At 42.2% G+C, this 15,928-nt stretch overlaps 1 protein-coding gene across 1 annotated transcript in view; it reads right to left on the bottom strand.

The window, feature by feature from the left end:
* The window catches only part of LOC311135168 (inositol 1,4,5-trisphosphate-gated calcium channel ITPR2-like), a 148,623-nt gene that overhangs the window by 44,073 nt on the left and 88,622 nt on the right, over positions 1 to 15,928 (bottom strand). The window contains exons 41-45 of the mRNA XM_084169086.1: positions 6,576 to 6,838; positions 5,944 to 6,144; positions 3,883 to 3,993; positions 1,605 to 1,700; positions 1,418 to 1,537 (exon numbers count right to left, since the gene is read on the bottom strand). Coding sequence (XP_084025212.1) covers positions 1,418 to 1,537; positions 1,605 to 1,700; positions 3,883 to 3,993; positions 5,944 to 6,144; positions 6,576 to 6,838 — 791 coding nt within the window. The remainder of the gene's footprint in view (positions 1 to 1,417; positions 1,538 to 1,604; positions 1,701 to 3,882; positions 3,994 to 5,943; positions 6,145 to 6,575; positions 6,839 to 15,928) is intronic.

The following is a 15,928-nucleotide window of genomic DNA, read 5'->3' as shown; positions in this document are numbered from 1 at the left end:
TGATGGCAGCCCATTCTTGCATAATCAATGCTTGGAGTTTGTCAGAATTTGTGGGTTTTTGTTTGTCAACCCGCCTTTTGAGGATCGACCACAAGTTCTCAATGGAATTAAGGTCTGGGAGTTTGCTGGCCATGGACACAAATTTTCGATGTTTTGTTCCCCGAGCCACTTAGTTATCACTTTTGCCTTATGGCAAGGTGCTCCATCATGCTGGAAAAGGCATTGTTCGTCACCAAACTGTTCTTGGATGGTTGGGAGAAGTTGCTCTCGGAGGATGTGTTGGTACTATTCTTTAGTCATGGCTGTGTTCTTAGGCAAAATTGTGAGTGAGCCCACTCCCTTGGCTGAGAAGCAACCCCACACATGAATGGTCTCAGGATGCTTTACTGTTGGCATGACACAGGACTGATGGTAGCGCTCACCTTGTCTTCTCCTAACAATTTTTTTCCGGATGCCCCAAACAATCGGAAAGGGGATTCATCAGAGAAAATTTGAAAATGTATGCACTCACTAACTGTAAATCGCTCTGGATAAGAGCGTCTGCTAAATGACTAAAATGTAAATGTAAAAATGACTTTACCCCAGTCCTCAGCAGTCCAATCTCTGTACCTTTTGCAGAATATCAGTCTGTCCCTGATGTTTTTCCTGGAGAGAATTGGCTTCCTCGCTGCCCTTCTTGACACCAGGCCATCCTCCAAAAGTCTTCGCCTCACTGTGCGTGCAGATGCACTCACACCTGCCTGCTGCCATTCCTGAGCAAGCTCTACACTGGTGGTGCCCCGATCCCGCAGCTGAATCAACTTTAGGAGACGGTCCTGGCGCTTGCTGGACTTTCTTGAGCGCCCTGAAGCCTTCTTCACAACAATTGAACCTCTCTCCTTGAAGTTCTTGATGACCCGATAAATGGTTGACTTAGGTGCAATCTTACTAGCAGCAATATCCTTGCCTGTGAAGCCCTTTTTGTGCAAAGCAATGATGACGGCAAGTGTTTCCTTGCAGGTAACCATGGTTAATAGAGGAAGAACAATGATTTCAAGCACCACCCTCCTTTTAAAGCTTCCTGTCTGTTATTCTAACTCAATCAGCATGACAGAGTGATCTCCAGCCTTGTCCTCGTCAACACTCTCACATTTACATTTACATTTTAGTCATTTAGCAGACGCTCTTATCCAGAGCGACTTACAGTTAGTGAGTGCGACTGTACAGACATGAATCATTAGACTTACCTGGTGGGGGAGTAAGAGAGTGACACATAGGCGAATGATACAGTATGTGAATTACCGTCTTTTTCTGTGCCACTGACTTTGCCTTTGTCATTGGGCCCTTATTAAAGTATGAATATACATGGTGCAAAAAACTCTCCCCCACACACACTCAATCATGCATGTTAAAACACACACACACGTCATGGGGTTACCTGGTGGGCCAGGATGTAGATGTTGTGTCCTACGTCTTTAGGTTTGATCTGGTCTCCTATTGAGTTCTCCTCAGCCTCACTCTCCAGCCCCTGGGCATACGCCTCCTTCATCACATCCACCTGGAACACATACGTTGTCAGTAACATGTGTGTTTGTGTGTGTAAGTGTGTGTATGGATTCACTCACCAGCTCCATGGGTCTCATCTTGTAAAGGATCTTCTCGGCGTTCTCGCTGTCATGGCGACTCTCCATGATGGCCAGCAGCAGCTTGGAGGCGTTGTTCTAGCACACAGAGTCATGTCACATGACCATCAAATCCTAACCCACTCCACAATCATCTGTTACCCAGCAGAAACTGACTTCAAAATCAGTACTATAGGAATGAATGAGCTGATGGATAACTGACATTACACTGAGGCAGTGGCGACCCTTCATTCAGACCCTTCATTTTATCCTGTTTTGCCTGTTATTTTGGTATGAATACGTGTCACATATCAGTTTGCAAACAAATAAAAAAAAATCAAAAAATCATTGAGTTAATAAAGCCGAATACAAACATGGTCTCTTATTTGCTTTCTTGAGTAAGGCAGCTCCAAAATGCAGGTGTTTCAGCCTAACTCAGTGTTTTCTGTGGTGGTGGGGCAGCCAGTGGAAAATACGGAGTGTAGGGGTTGGTAATGTTCTCTAGTTGTGCCGTGATTGTCTCAGTGTTCTATCACTCATGGGGATACTACGTCACCACAACATTTTCGGGGAGAGCTCGAAAATTCAAGCCCCTTGGGTGCTGCCATAGAGTTACATTAGAAGTGCCCATCCAAGAAGGCGCAAGGTCATTGGCCACAGATAAAATGACGTCAAATCACATTATATCTACAGTAGCTTTGATTGGACTGATCATGTCAACATTATGCTTTCAAAATCTTAGCTAGCAAGCTAGCAGTCATCATCATGAATCAAGTCAAAAGTCTACTGGCAAATCCTTTTCAATCCTTGTCATATGATGAGAAATTATAGATAAAACGTATCGGTGCTCATCAGCCATTGGACATAAACATTACACAACAAGTTGGAAATAGCAAATTGAACAATGAGTGGTTTGGAAGGAATCAGTGGCTAACTGCAAGCATTGCAAAGCAATCACTAGCCTGCTTTTCAATGGAGTGGGTGTGTGGTCCAAGTCTGGGTTTAAGGGTATTTTTTTCCAAGCTTAAAAGGATAAACATTCAACATTGGCCATGCTGTCAATCCAGGAAGACTTCTGCCGCGTTCAAAAGAACTGGAAACTCGGAACTGGGAAATCTCAGACTTCAGTGAGTTCAAGACAACTGGGGAAAAAACTAGCTCCGACTGGGAAAATACGTTTTAAATGGTCATCCAACTCGGAATTCCAAGTCGGGAACTCGGGCCTCTTTCTAGAGCTCCGACCTGAAGATCACTGACGTCATGATTCAACCTGGTCCCTTTCCCGCTCATTACCTACTGTTCTGACTTAGTGGTGCACATGTAGCCTATAGCCTGTTTGAGAGAAATGTCATCATCGAATATTGTAAGAGCTTTCATTGTCTGATTATATGCCCCCTTCATTTATCCTAAGGTTCTGACTTGGTGTACCAGGGAGAATACTGTAAGAACGGCCCATGTTCTGAATTCTGTCGCAGTACACTTTAAAAGTGCTGAACAAATAGTTATATTGACTACATCCGTCCTAGCTCGCTCATTAATGTCTTAATCTACGGATTGCCTCTTATCTGCTCGTCGTCCCCTTATATAGTCCCCCATAGTTTGTACATCTCAATTGTCAGTAGAAACCCAATTTCTTTAAGCAAGTCAGCCATATCAGCTATGTCTTTTTAAAAGGCAGTTAACGAGGCTGAATGAACTGTTTCGCTGCCAGACAAGGCTCCGCTGATAGTCAGTTGTAGCAGTGGTAAGGTGTTGGGACAGCTTAATGTAGGCCCTAACAGTTTGTGGGCACCGTTTGTCACTGTTATAGTGCAATTAATGTATTGTTTAGTGTTGTGTCGTGTTGTGTAGTGGCTTTGCTGGCATGCATCCTAAAAACATTGGGGGAGTTTGCCCCACCAATATTTAAATGCTAAAATCTCCATTCCACTGAGGAAAGACATTTGTTTCCTATGAAAGAAAGGAGGAAAGAAATGCAGTGCATTCCTCCCTCACCCTGAAGTCTCAGCAGATATCACCTCGTAAGGCCATAACCACACAAGGACAAATGGGACTTTTAACAAGAAAGTGACTCTCAAATGATTGCCATTGATAGTGACAGCATCGTGTGTGTAGCATGAATGGCCCACTCATATAGGGCAAGATGGGATACCTATACAGTAATCGTCTAGGTATAATGAACTATTCTCTGCTGCTTATCCAGCCGTTGACTTGCACTGAAAGCACTCCAAGGGCTCTTGTAGGGGTGTGGGTGTGTGTGTGTATGGAGAGGCATGCTAACCTTGAGTTCTAGCACCAGGTCCATTCGATTCTTCCCCAAGGGGTTGATGGAGTTGACTATCAGAGCTATGATGATGTCGATGCCGTTGGACTCGTGCTTGGCTATACAGGACTGAGACAACAAGAAGTTAGTTAGTGAGCGGAAAACAATTAAAAATGAGAACAACTTTCCATTGGAGGTATAATAGTGAAACAAAAAATTGGCAAGATTTAAATAGGTAGTTCAAATGACAACACCCAACACCCTCGACAATAAGCTAAAACTTCAAAAAAGTGAACTATCCCTTTAATTAAGATGTTTTAGAATCAATTAGACAATACTATTGTCAGTCTGGCAGGATTGTAGGTCAATAGTGTAACTTCCCAACCACTTTATAAATTTACATGGTTCACATCTTACTGAACACCCCCACATATTTGCTGTACATTCATTCCAATGGTTTACATGGCTACGCTTGGACCACAAACTCAAATGCATCTTCCATGGTAAAGTAAGCACAGCAACATTATGGTTTTCTGGTGTAACCGTTGAGTGACCCCAGGCCAAGAGGAAATCCTTGTGGTACGACGGTGACATATCATTTAATTTGGGTTAACTAGTCTCACGCAGTGATATTGGGTTGAGGTCGAGTGATTGTGGAGGCCAGGTCATCTGATGCAGCACTCCATCACTCTCCTTCTTGGTCAAATAGCCCTTACACAGCCTGGAGGTGTGTTGGGTCATTGTCCTGTTGAAAAACAAATTATAGTCCCACTAAGCGCAAACCAGATGGGATGGCGTGTCGCTGCAGAATTCTGTGGTAGCCATGCTGGTTAAGTGTGCCTTGAATTCTAAATAAATAACAGACAGTGTCACCAGCAAAGCATCCCCACACAATCACACCGCCTCCTCCATGCTTCATGGTGGGAACCACACATGCGGCGATCATCTGTTCACCTACTCTGCGTCTTACAAAGACATGGGAGTTGGAACCAAAAATCTCAAATTTGGACTCATCAGACCAAAGGACAGATTTCCACCGGTCTAATATCCATTGCTCATGTTTCTTGGCCCATCAAGTATTTTCTTCTTACTGGTGTTCTTTAGTAGTGGTTTCTTTGGAGCAATTCGACCATGAAGGCCTGATTCAAGCAGTCTCCTCTGAACAGTTGATGTTGAGATGTGTCTGTTACTTGAACTCTAAACATTTATTTGGGCTGCAATTTCTGAGGCTGGTAACTCTAATGAACTTATCCTCTGCAGAAGAGGTAACTCTGGGTCTTCCTTTCCTGTGGCAGTCCTCATGTGAGCCAGTTTCATCATTGCGCTTGATGGTTTGTGCGACAGCACTTCTTGAAATTTTCCGGATTGACTGACCTTCATGTCTTAAAGTAATGATGGACTGTCGTTTCTCTTTGTTTATTTGAGCTGTTCTTGACATAATATGGACTTGTCTTTTACCAAATAGGGCTATCTTCTGTATACCAACCCTACCTTGTCACAACTGATTGGCTAAAACGCATTGGGCGGCAGGTAGCTTAGTGGGTAAGAGCGTTGTGCCAGTAACCGAAAGGTCGCTGGTTCTAATCCCCGAGCCGACTAGGTGAAAAATCTGTCGATGTGCCCTTAAGCAAGGCACTTAACCCTAATTGCTCCTGTAAGTCGCTCTGGATAAGAGCGTCTGCTAAATGACAATTAAAAAAAAAAAAAAAAAAAGAAATAAAGAAATTCCACAAATTAAATTTTAACAAGGCACACCTGTTAATTGAAATGCATTCCAGGTGACTACCTCATGAAGCTGGTTGAGAGAATGCCAAGAGTGTGCAAAGCTGTCATCAAGGCAAAGGGTGGCTACTTTGAAGAATCTCAAATATATAATATATTTTGATTTGTTTAACACTTTTTTGGTTACTACATGATTCCATATGTATCATTTCATAGTTTTGATGTCTTCACTATTATTCTACAATGTAGAAAATAGTAAAAATAAAGAAAAACCCTGGAATGAGTAGGTGTGTCCAAACTTTTGACTGGTACTGTATAGTTTTTGGGGTGACCTGGTTGGTAGTGGTGGTCCCCTACCTGGTTCTCATGGCAAGGCCCCTGGCAGTACTCTGTGATTGTCTCCAGGGTCTGCCGGACAAGGTCCACGTTGCCCTCATTGATGTAGAGGCCCAGCAGGCCCAGGCCTCCTGTGGTGCTGCCACACATGATGTCCAGGAACTGCAGTGTCTCACACACCAGGTTGTAGTTCGTCTTGTTGTTCTGGTTCCGCAGGAAGTTCTGGATTCAGGGAGGAACCAGGAGGGGAAGAAATGTGGTTAATATTCATAGGATACTAGTATGACCTCCTATCTGTGTGTGAGCACAACTGATCTGGGTTTATAGCAGGGTGTGCCAAAATAAAGTCATGCCTTTCAGAATAAAACCGTGAGACAGATATTGACAATAATACCCGGTTGTTGAAAGTGACAATGATTTAGTCTCAGAATCAAATCTGTTTCCTCAAATGCAGTAGGCCTACCTGCTAATCCTTGTTGACATGATTCACTTATGATTCATTATTTACTCATCATGTGAACATGGTAAACACCATGAAGTTCAGCTTGTGGTTAGAGGAACTGTGATCTCCCAATACAGTGCCTATATGCTGGTGACAAATCCAGTTTCCCCTCTGGGGATCAAGAATACGTTTATTCAATGTAATTCAATACCTGCAGGTTCCTGTTGTGGTTCTCACAGAGCAGCTGGAGGTATCGCAGGATAGGCTTCATGATGGTGATGGCCGGGCTCATCTGGGTCTCTTCCTCTCTCTCCTCGCCCCCTCCCCCGGGCCCCTCACCGGCCTGGCCATCCAGCACCTCCAGGTCTGTGTCCAGATCCTTTCGGAAGGAGACAAAGGCCTTGGAGGTGGCAGAGGACGCCTCCTTCAACTGGCCACGCATGTCGTCTTTCATGTGAAGGGAAGAGTCTTTCGCTAGAGGAGGAGGAGAGGAAGGGGTGGGTCACTGAACGGTTGCACAATTCTAGAAACAATCCGAAACATTCACAGGTTTTCCAGAAATTCTGAGGATTTCTGCTGACTACGGTTGGAGGGTGATTTACTTTCAAGTCAGACAATTTCGCAGTGGAATTAAAATTAATGATCTTTGTCTTTATTATGGACCAGCAAAATTAAGGCAGTTATACATTTTAAAAACATAACAATACATTTATAACAGATTTCACAACATACAGTGAGGAGCAGCATCGGCTGAATCCGTGACAGTATCATTTGATTTACAGTGGGGAAAAAAAGTATTTAGTCAGCCACCAATTGTGCAAGTTCTCCCACTTAAAAAGATGAGAGAGGCCTGTAATTTTCATCATAGGTACACGTCATCTATGACAGACAAAATGAAATAACAAAATCCAGAAAATCACATTGTAGGATTTTTAATGAATTTATTTGCAAATTATGGTGGAAAATAAGTATTTGGTCAATAACAAAAGTTTCTCAATACTTTGTTATATAGCCTTTGTTGGCAATGACACAGGTCAAACGTTTTCTGTAAGTCTTCACAAGGTTTTCACACACTGTTGCTGGTATTTTGGCCCATTCCTCCATGCAGATCTCCTCTAGAGCAGTGATGTTTTGGGGCTGTCGCTGGGCAACACGGACTTTCAACTCCCTCCAAAGATTTTCTATGGGGTTGAGATCTGGAGACTGGCTAGGCCACTCCAGGACCTTGAAATGCTTCTTACGAAGCCACTCCTTCGTTGCCCGGGTGGTGTGTTTGGGATCATTGTCATGCTGAAAGACCCAGCCACATTTCATCTTCAATGCCCTTGCTGATGGAAGGAGGTTTTCACTCAAAATCTCACGATACATGGCCCCATTCATTCTTTCCTTTACACGGATCAGTCGTCCTGGTCCCTTTGCAAAAAAACAGCCCCAAAGCATGATGTTTCCACCCCCATGCTTCACAGTAGGTATGGTGTTCTTTGGATGCAACTCAGCATTCTTTGTCCTCCAAACACGACGAGTTGAGTTTTTACCAAAAAGTTATATTTTGGTTTCATCTGACATTCTCCCAATCCTCTTCTGGATCATCCAAATGCACTCTAGCCAACTTCAGACGGGCCTGGACATGTACTGGCTTAAGCAGGGGGACACGTCTGGCACTGCAGAATTTGAGTCCCTGGCGGCGTAGTGTGTTACTGATGGTAGGCTTTGTTATTTTGGTCCCAGCTCTCTGCAGGTCATTCACTAGGTCCCCCCGTGTGATTCTGGGATTTTTGCTCACCATTCTTGTGATCATTTTGACCCCACGGGGTGAGATCTTGCGTGGAGCACCAGATCGAGGGAGATTATCAGTGGTCTTGTATGTCTTCCATTTCCTAATAATTGCTCCCACAGTTGATTTCTTCAAACCAAGCTGCTTACCTATTGCAGATTCAGTCTTCCCAGCCTGGTGCAGGTCTACAATTTTGTTTCTGGTGTCCTTTGACAGCTCTTTGGTCTTGGCCATAGTGGAGTTTGGAGTGTGACTGTTTGAGGTTGTGGACAGGTGTCTTTTATACTGATAACAAGTTCAAACAGGTGCTATTAATACAGGTAACGAGTGGAGGACAGAGGAGCCTCTTAAAGAAGAAGTTACAGGTCTGTGAGAGCCAGAACTCTTGCTCGTTTGTAGGTGACCAAATACTTATTTTCCACCATAATTTGCAAATAAATTCATTAAAAATCCTACAATGTGATTTTCTGGATTTTTTTTTCTCATTTTGTCTGTCATAGTTGACGTGTACCTATGATGAAAATTACAGGCCTCTCTGATATTTTTAAGTGGGAGAACTTGCACAATTGGTGGCTGACTAAATACTTTTTTCCCCCACTGTATTTATTGATTTATTTGATGCAAAATATTTTAGTTGTTGTTGAAACAAACAAGAAATAAGACAAAAAAAACAGAACACTTGAGCATGCATAACTATTCACCCCCCCCCCCCCCAAGCTCTGTGGAGTGTACAGCTTAAAGTGGTCCTATGGACAGATACTCCAATCTCCGCTGTGGAGCTTTGCAGCTCCTTCAGGGTTATCTTTGGTCTCTTTGTTGCCTCTCTGATTAATGCCCTCCTTGCCTGGTCCGTGAGTTCTGGTGGGCGGCCCTCTCTTGGCAGGTTTGTTGTGGTGCCATATTCTTTCCATTTATTAATAATGGATTTAACGGTGCTCTGTGGGATGTTCAAAGTTTCTGATATTTTTTTATAACCCAACCCTGATCTGTACTTCTCCACAACTTTGTCCCTGACCTGTTTGGAGAGCTCCTTGGTCTTCATGGTGCCGCTTGCTTGGTGGTGTTGCAGACTCTGGGGCCTTTCAGAACAGGTGTATATATACTGAGATCATGTGACAGATCATGTGACACTTAAATAAAGTCCACCTGTGTGTGCAATCTAATTATGTGACTTCTGAAGGTAATTGGTTGCACCAGATCTTATTTAGGGGCTTCATAGCAAAGGGGGTGAATACATATGCACGCACCACTTTTCCGTTATTAATTTTTTAGAATTTTTTTAAACAAGTTTTTTTTTTCATTTCACTTCACCAATTTGGACTATTTTGTGAATGTTCATTACATGAAATCCAAATAAAAACCCATTTAAATTACAGGCTGTAATGCAACAAAATAGGAAAAACGCCAAGGGGGATGAATACTTTTGCAAGGCACTGTATTAAGTGTGTGCCCTCAGGCCTCTACTCTACTCTACTACCACATATCTATAACACAAAATCCATGTGTACGCGTGTATAGTGCGTATGTTATTGTGTGTTTGTATGCATGTGTCTATGTTTCTGTTTCTGTTGCTTCACAGTCCCAGCTGTTCCATAAGGTGTATTTTTATCTGTTAATTTAAATCTAATTTTACTGCTGGCATTAGTTACTTGATGTGGAATAGAGTTCCATGTAGTCATGGCTCTATGTACACTACCATTCAAAAGTTTGGGGTCACTTAGAAATGTCATACATGAAATGAGTTTGAATAGGAAATATAGCAAAATGCATAGGAAATGTAGTCATTGACAAGGTTAGAAATAATTATTTTTAATTGAAATAATAATTGTGTCCTTCAAACTTTGCTTTCGTCAAAGAATCCTCCATTTGCAGCAATTACTGTCATGCAGACCTTTGGCATTCTAGTTGTCAATTTGTTGAGGTAATCTGAAGAGATTTCACCCCATGCTTCCTGAAGCACCTCCCACAAGTTGGATTGGCTTGGTGGGCACTTCTTACGTACCATATGGTCAAGCTGCTCCCACAACAGCTCAATAGGGTTGAGATCCGGTGACTGTGCTGGCCACTCCATTATAGACAGAATACGAGCTGACTGCTTCTTCCCTAAATAGTTATTGCATAGTTTGGAGTAGTGCTTTGGGTCATTGTCCTGTTGTAGGAGGAAATTGGCTCCAATCAAGCGCTGTCAACAGGGTATGGCATGACGTTGCAAAATGGAGTGATAGCCTTCCTTCTTCAAGATCCCTTTTACCCTGTACAAATATCCCACTTTACCACCACCAAAGCACCCCCAGAACCATCACATTGACGCCACCATGCTTGACAGATGGCATCAAGCACTCCTCCAGCATCTTTTCATTTGGTCTGCGTCTCACAAATGTTCTTCTTTATGATCCGAACACCTCAAATTTCGATTTGTCTGTCCATAACACTTTTTTCCAATCTTCCTCTGTCCAGTGTCTGTTCTTTTGCCCATCTTAAAATTTTATTTTTATTGGCCAGTCTGAGATATGGCTTTTTCTTTGCAACTCTACCTAGAAGGTCAGCATCCCAGAGTCACCTCTTCACTGTTGACATTGAGACTGGTGTTTTGCGGGTACTATTTAATGAAGCTGCCAGTTGAGGACCTGTGAGGCGTCTGTTTCTCAAACTAGACACTCTAATGTATTTGTCCTCTTGCTCAGTTGTGCACCGGGGCCTCCCACTCCTCTTTCTATTCTGGTTATAGCCAGTTTGCGCTGTTCTGTGAAGGGAGTAGTACACAGCGTTGTACGAGATCTTCAGTTTCTTGGCAATTTCTCGCATGGAATAGCCTTCATTTCTCAGAACAAGAATAGACTGACGAGTTTCAGAAGAAAGTTATTTGTTTCTGGCCATTTTGAGCCTGTAATCGAACCCACAATTGCTGATGCTCCAGATACTCAACTAGTCTCAAGAAGGACAGTTTTATTGCTTCTTTAATCAGCACAACAGTTTTCAGCTGTGCTAACATAATTGCAAAAGGGTTTTCTAATTATCAATTAGCCTTTTAAAATGATAAACTTGGATTAGCAAACACAACGTGCCATTGGAACACAGGACTGATGGTTGCTGATAATGGGCCTCCGTACGCCTATGTAAAAAATCAGCCGTTTCCAGCTACAATAGCCATTTACGACATGAACAATGTCTACACTGTATTTCTGACAAAAAAATTGCTTTTCTATCAAAAACAAGGACATTTCTAAGTGACCCCAAACTTTTAAACGGTAGTGTAGTACTGTGCGCCTCCCATAGTCTGTTCTTGACTTGGGGACTGTGAAGAGACCTCTGGTGGCATGTCTTGTGGGGTATGCATGGGTGTCCGAGCTTTGTGCCAGTAGTTCAAACAGACAGCTCGGTGCATTCATCATGTCAATACCTCTCACAAATACAAGTAGTGATGAAGTCAATCTCTCCTCCACTTTGAGCCAGGAGAGATTGGCATGCATATTATTAGCTCTCTTTGTACATCCAAGGGCCAGCCGTGCTGCCCTGTTCTGAGACAATTGCAATTTTACTAAGTCCCTCTTTGTGGCACCTGACCACACGACTGAACAGTAAGTCCAGGTGTGACAAAACTAAAGCCTGTAGGACCTGCCTTGTTGATAGTGCTGTTAAGAATGCAGAGCAGCGCTTTATTATAGACAGACTTCTCCCCATCCTAGCTACTGTTGTATCAATATGTTTTGACCATGACAGTTTACAATCCAGGGTTACTCAAAGCAATTTAGTCTCCTCAACCTCCTCAATTTCCACATGATTCATTACAAGATTTAGTTGAGGTTTAGGGTTTAGTAAATGATTTGTCCGAAATACAATGCTTTTAGTTTTTGAAATATTTGGGACTAACTTATTCCTACCCACCCGTTCTGAAACTAACTGTAGCTCTTTGTTAAGTGTTGCTGTCATTTCAGTCGCTGTGGCAGCTGATGTGTATAGTGTTGAGTCATCCACATACATAGACACACTGGCTTTACTCAAAGCCAGTGGCATGTCATTAGTAATGATTGAAAAAGGTAAGGGGCCTACACAGCTGCCCTGGGGAATTCCTGATTCTACCTGGATTTTGTTGGAGAGGCTTCCATTAAAGAACACCCTCTGTGTTCTGTTAGACAGGCAACTCTTTATCCACAATACAGTGAGGGAAAAAAGTATTTGATCCCCTGCTGATTTTGTATGTTTGCCCATTGACAAAGAAATGATCAGTCTATAATTTTAATGGTAGGTTTATTTGAACAGTGAGAGACAGAATAACAACAACAAAAATCCAGAAAAACGCATGTCAAAAATGTTATAAATTGATTTGCATTTTAATGAGGGAAATAAGTATTTGACCCCCTCTCAATCAGAAAGATTTCTGGCTCCCAGGTGTCTTTTATACAGGTAACGAGCTGAGATTAGGAGCACACTCACTAAAGGGAGTGCTCCTAATCTCAGCTTGTTACCTGTATAAAAGACACCTGTCCACAGAAGCAATCAATCAATCAGATTCCAAACTCTCCACTATGGCCAAGACCAAAGAGCTCTCCAAGGATGTCAGGGACAAGATTGTAGACCTACACAAGGCTGGAATGGGCTACAAGACCATCGCCAAGCAGCTTGGTGAGAAGGTGACAACAGTTAGTGCGATTATTCTCAAATGGAAGAAACACAAAATAACTGTCAATCTCCCTCGGCCTGGGGCTCCATGCAAGATCTCACCTCGTGGAGTTGCAATGATCATGAGAACGGTGAGGAATCAGCCCAGAACTACACGGGAGGATCTTGTCAATGATCTCAAGGCAGCTGGGACCATAGTCACCAAGAAAATAATTGGTAACACACTACGCCGTGAAGGACTGACATCCTGCAGCGCCTGCAAGGTCCCCCTGCTCAAGAAAGCACATATATATGCCCGTCTGAAGTTTGCCAATGAACATCTGAATGATTCAAAGGAGAACTGGGTGAAAGTGTTGTGGTCAGATGAGACCAAAATCGAGCTCTTTGGCATCAACTCAACTCGCCGTGTTTGGAGGAGGAGGAATGCTGCCTATAACCCCAAGTCATGGTCCTCTGTAGCTCAGCTGGTAGTGGGTTCGATCCCCGGGACTACACAAAAATGTATGCACGCACGACTGTAAGTCGCTTTGGATAAAAGCGTCTGCTAAATGGCATATTATTATTATATATTATTATTTATTATTATTATTATTATTATTATTATTATTATTATTATTAACACCATCCCCACCGTCAAACATGGAGGTGGAAACATTATGCTTTGGGGGTGTTTTTCTGCTAAGGGGACAGGACAACATCACCGCATCAAAGGGACGATGGACGGGGCCATGTACCGTCAAATGTTGGGTGAGAACCTCTTTCACTCAGCCAGGGCATTGAAAATGGGTCGTCGATGGGTATTCCAGCATGACAATGACCCAAAACACACGGCCAAGGCAACAAAGGAGTGGCTCAAGAAGAAGCACGTTAAGGTCCTGGAGTGGCCTATCCAGTCTCCAGACCTTAATCCCATAGAAAATCTGTGGAGGGAGCTGAAGGTTCGAGTTGACAAACGTCAGCCTCTAAACCTTAATGACTTGGAGAAGATCTGCAAAGAGGAGTGGGACAAAATCCCTCCTGAGATGTGTGCAAACCTGGTGGCCAACTACAAGAAACGTCTGACCTCTGTGATTGCCAACAAGGGTTTTGCCACCAAGTACTAAATCATGTTTTGCAGAGGGGTCAAATACTTATTTCCCTCATTAAAATGCAAATCAATTTATAACATTTTAAACCTACCATTAACATTATAGACTGATAATTTCTTTGTCAGTGGGCAAACGTACAAAATCAGCACGGGATCAAATACTTTTTTCCCTCACTGTATAGCAGGGGGTGTAAACAGAACTCTAACAAAACAGCCCCCACAATCTTTTTTGCATCAATTTCTCTCAGCCAATCAGTCATTTGTGTAAGTGCTGGGCTTGCTGAATGTCCTTCCCTATAAGCGTGCTGAAAGTCTGTTGTCAATTTGTTTACTGTAAAATAGCATTTTATCTGGTCAAACACAATTTTTCTCCAAAAGTTTACTAAGGGTTGTTAACAGGCTGATTGGTCGACTATTTGAGCCAGTTACGGGGTCTTTACTTTTCTTAGGTAGGGGAATAACTTTGGCTTCCCTCCAGGCCTGAGGGCACACACTTTCTAGTAGGCTTAAATTGAAGATATGGCAAATAGGAGTGGCAATATCGTCCGCTATTATCCTAAGTAATTTTCCATCCAAGATGTCAGACCCCGGTACTTGTCCTTGTTGATTGACAAGAATACTTTTTTTCAACTTTTCCACACTTACTTTACGGAATTCAAAATTACAATGCTTGTCATTCAATGAATGATGGAGCGGCGTTTGCCTTTATGTCCAAAATTTCATTTAAGGTGCTCCAAAGCTTTTTCCTATCATTCTTTATGTCATTTATCTTTGCTTCATAGTGTAGTTTCTTCTTCTTTTTATTCAGTTTAGTCACATCAATTTGCAGTACGTTTGCCAATCGGTTGTACAGCCAGACCTATTTGCCATCTCTTTTGCCTCATCCCTCTCAACCATACCATTTTTCAATTTCTCATCAATCCATGGGGATTTAACCGTTTTTACAGTCATTTTTTTTAATGGGTGCATGCTTATTAGTAACTGGGATAAGCAATTTCATAAATGTGTCAAGTGCAGTGTCTGGTTTCTCGTCATTACACACCACAGACCAACAAATATTCTTCACATCAACAACATAGCAATCACTACAAAACGTATTGTATGAAGAAACATTCAAAGTTCTTGAAATATTCTGGATTGACTGACCTTCATGTCTTAAAGTAATGATGGACTGTCGTTTCGCTTTGCTTATTTGAGCTGTTCTTGCCATAATATGGACTTGGTATTTTACCAAATAGGGCTACCTTCTGTATACCCACCCCCTACCTTGTCACAACACAACTGATTGGCTCAAACGCATTAAGAAGGAAAGAAATTCCACAAATGAACTTTTAAGAAGGCACACCTGTTAATTGAAATGCATTCCAGGAGACTACCTCATGAAGCTGGTTGAGAGAATGCCAAGAGTGTGCAAAGCTGTCATCAAGGCAAAGGGTGGCTATTTGAAGAATCTCAAATATTACATATATTTTGATTTGTTTAACACTTTGTTGGTTACTACATGATTCCATATGTGCTATTTCATAGTTTTGATGTCTTCAAGATTATTCTACAATGTAAACAATCGTAAAAATAAAGAAAAACCCTTGAACGAGTAGGTGTGTCCAAACTTTTGACTGGTAGTGTATATTATCAAACATTTCACACCTTATCCAGATACTGACTGTTAGCACTTGGTAGTCTATAGCAGCTTCCCATCAGAATGGGCTTTAGGTGAGGCAGGTGAACCTGTAACCATATTACTTCAACAGTATTTAACATGAGATCCTCTCTAAGCTTTACAGGAATGTGGTTCTGAATATAGACTGCAACATCGCCGTAATTGGCATTTCTGGCTTTTCTGTAAATGTTATAACCTTGTATTGCTACCACTGTATCATCAAAGGTATTATCTAAGTGAGTTTCAGAGATTGTCAGAATATGAATGTCATCTGTTACTAGCAAATTATTAATTTCATGAACCTTGTTTTTAAAGCTACATATGTTAACGTGGGCTATTTTTAACACTTTTCTGGGATGCTTGATTATTTTTCTTGCTTTACTGGGAAGCTTTGCAGAGGTAGACATACTCAGGTTATTTGTA

Source organism: Coregonus lavaretus (genome assembly GCF_964263955.1).
Source record: "Coregonus lavaretus genome assembly, chromosome: 9".
NCBI lineage: Eukaryota > Metazoa > Chordata > Actinopteri > Salmoniformes > Salmonidae > Coregonus > Coregonus lavaretus.
The sequence above is the reverse complement of the archived record's forward strand: the minus strand, read 5'-3'. Positions and strand labels throughout refer to the sequence as shown.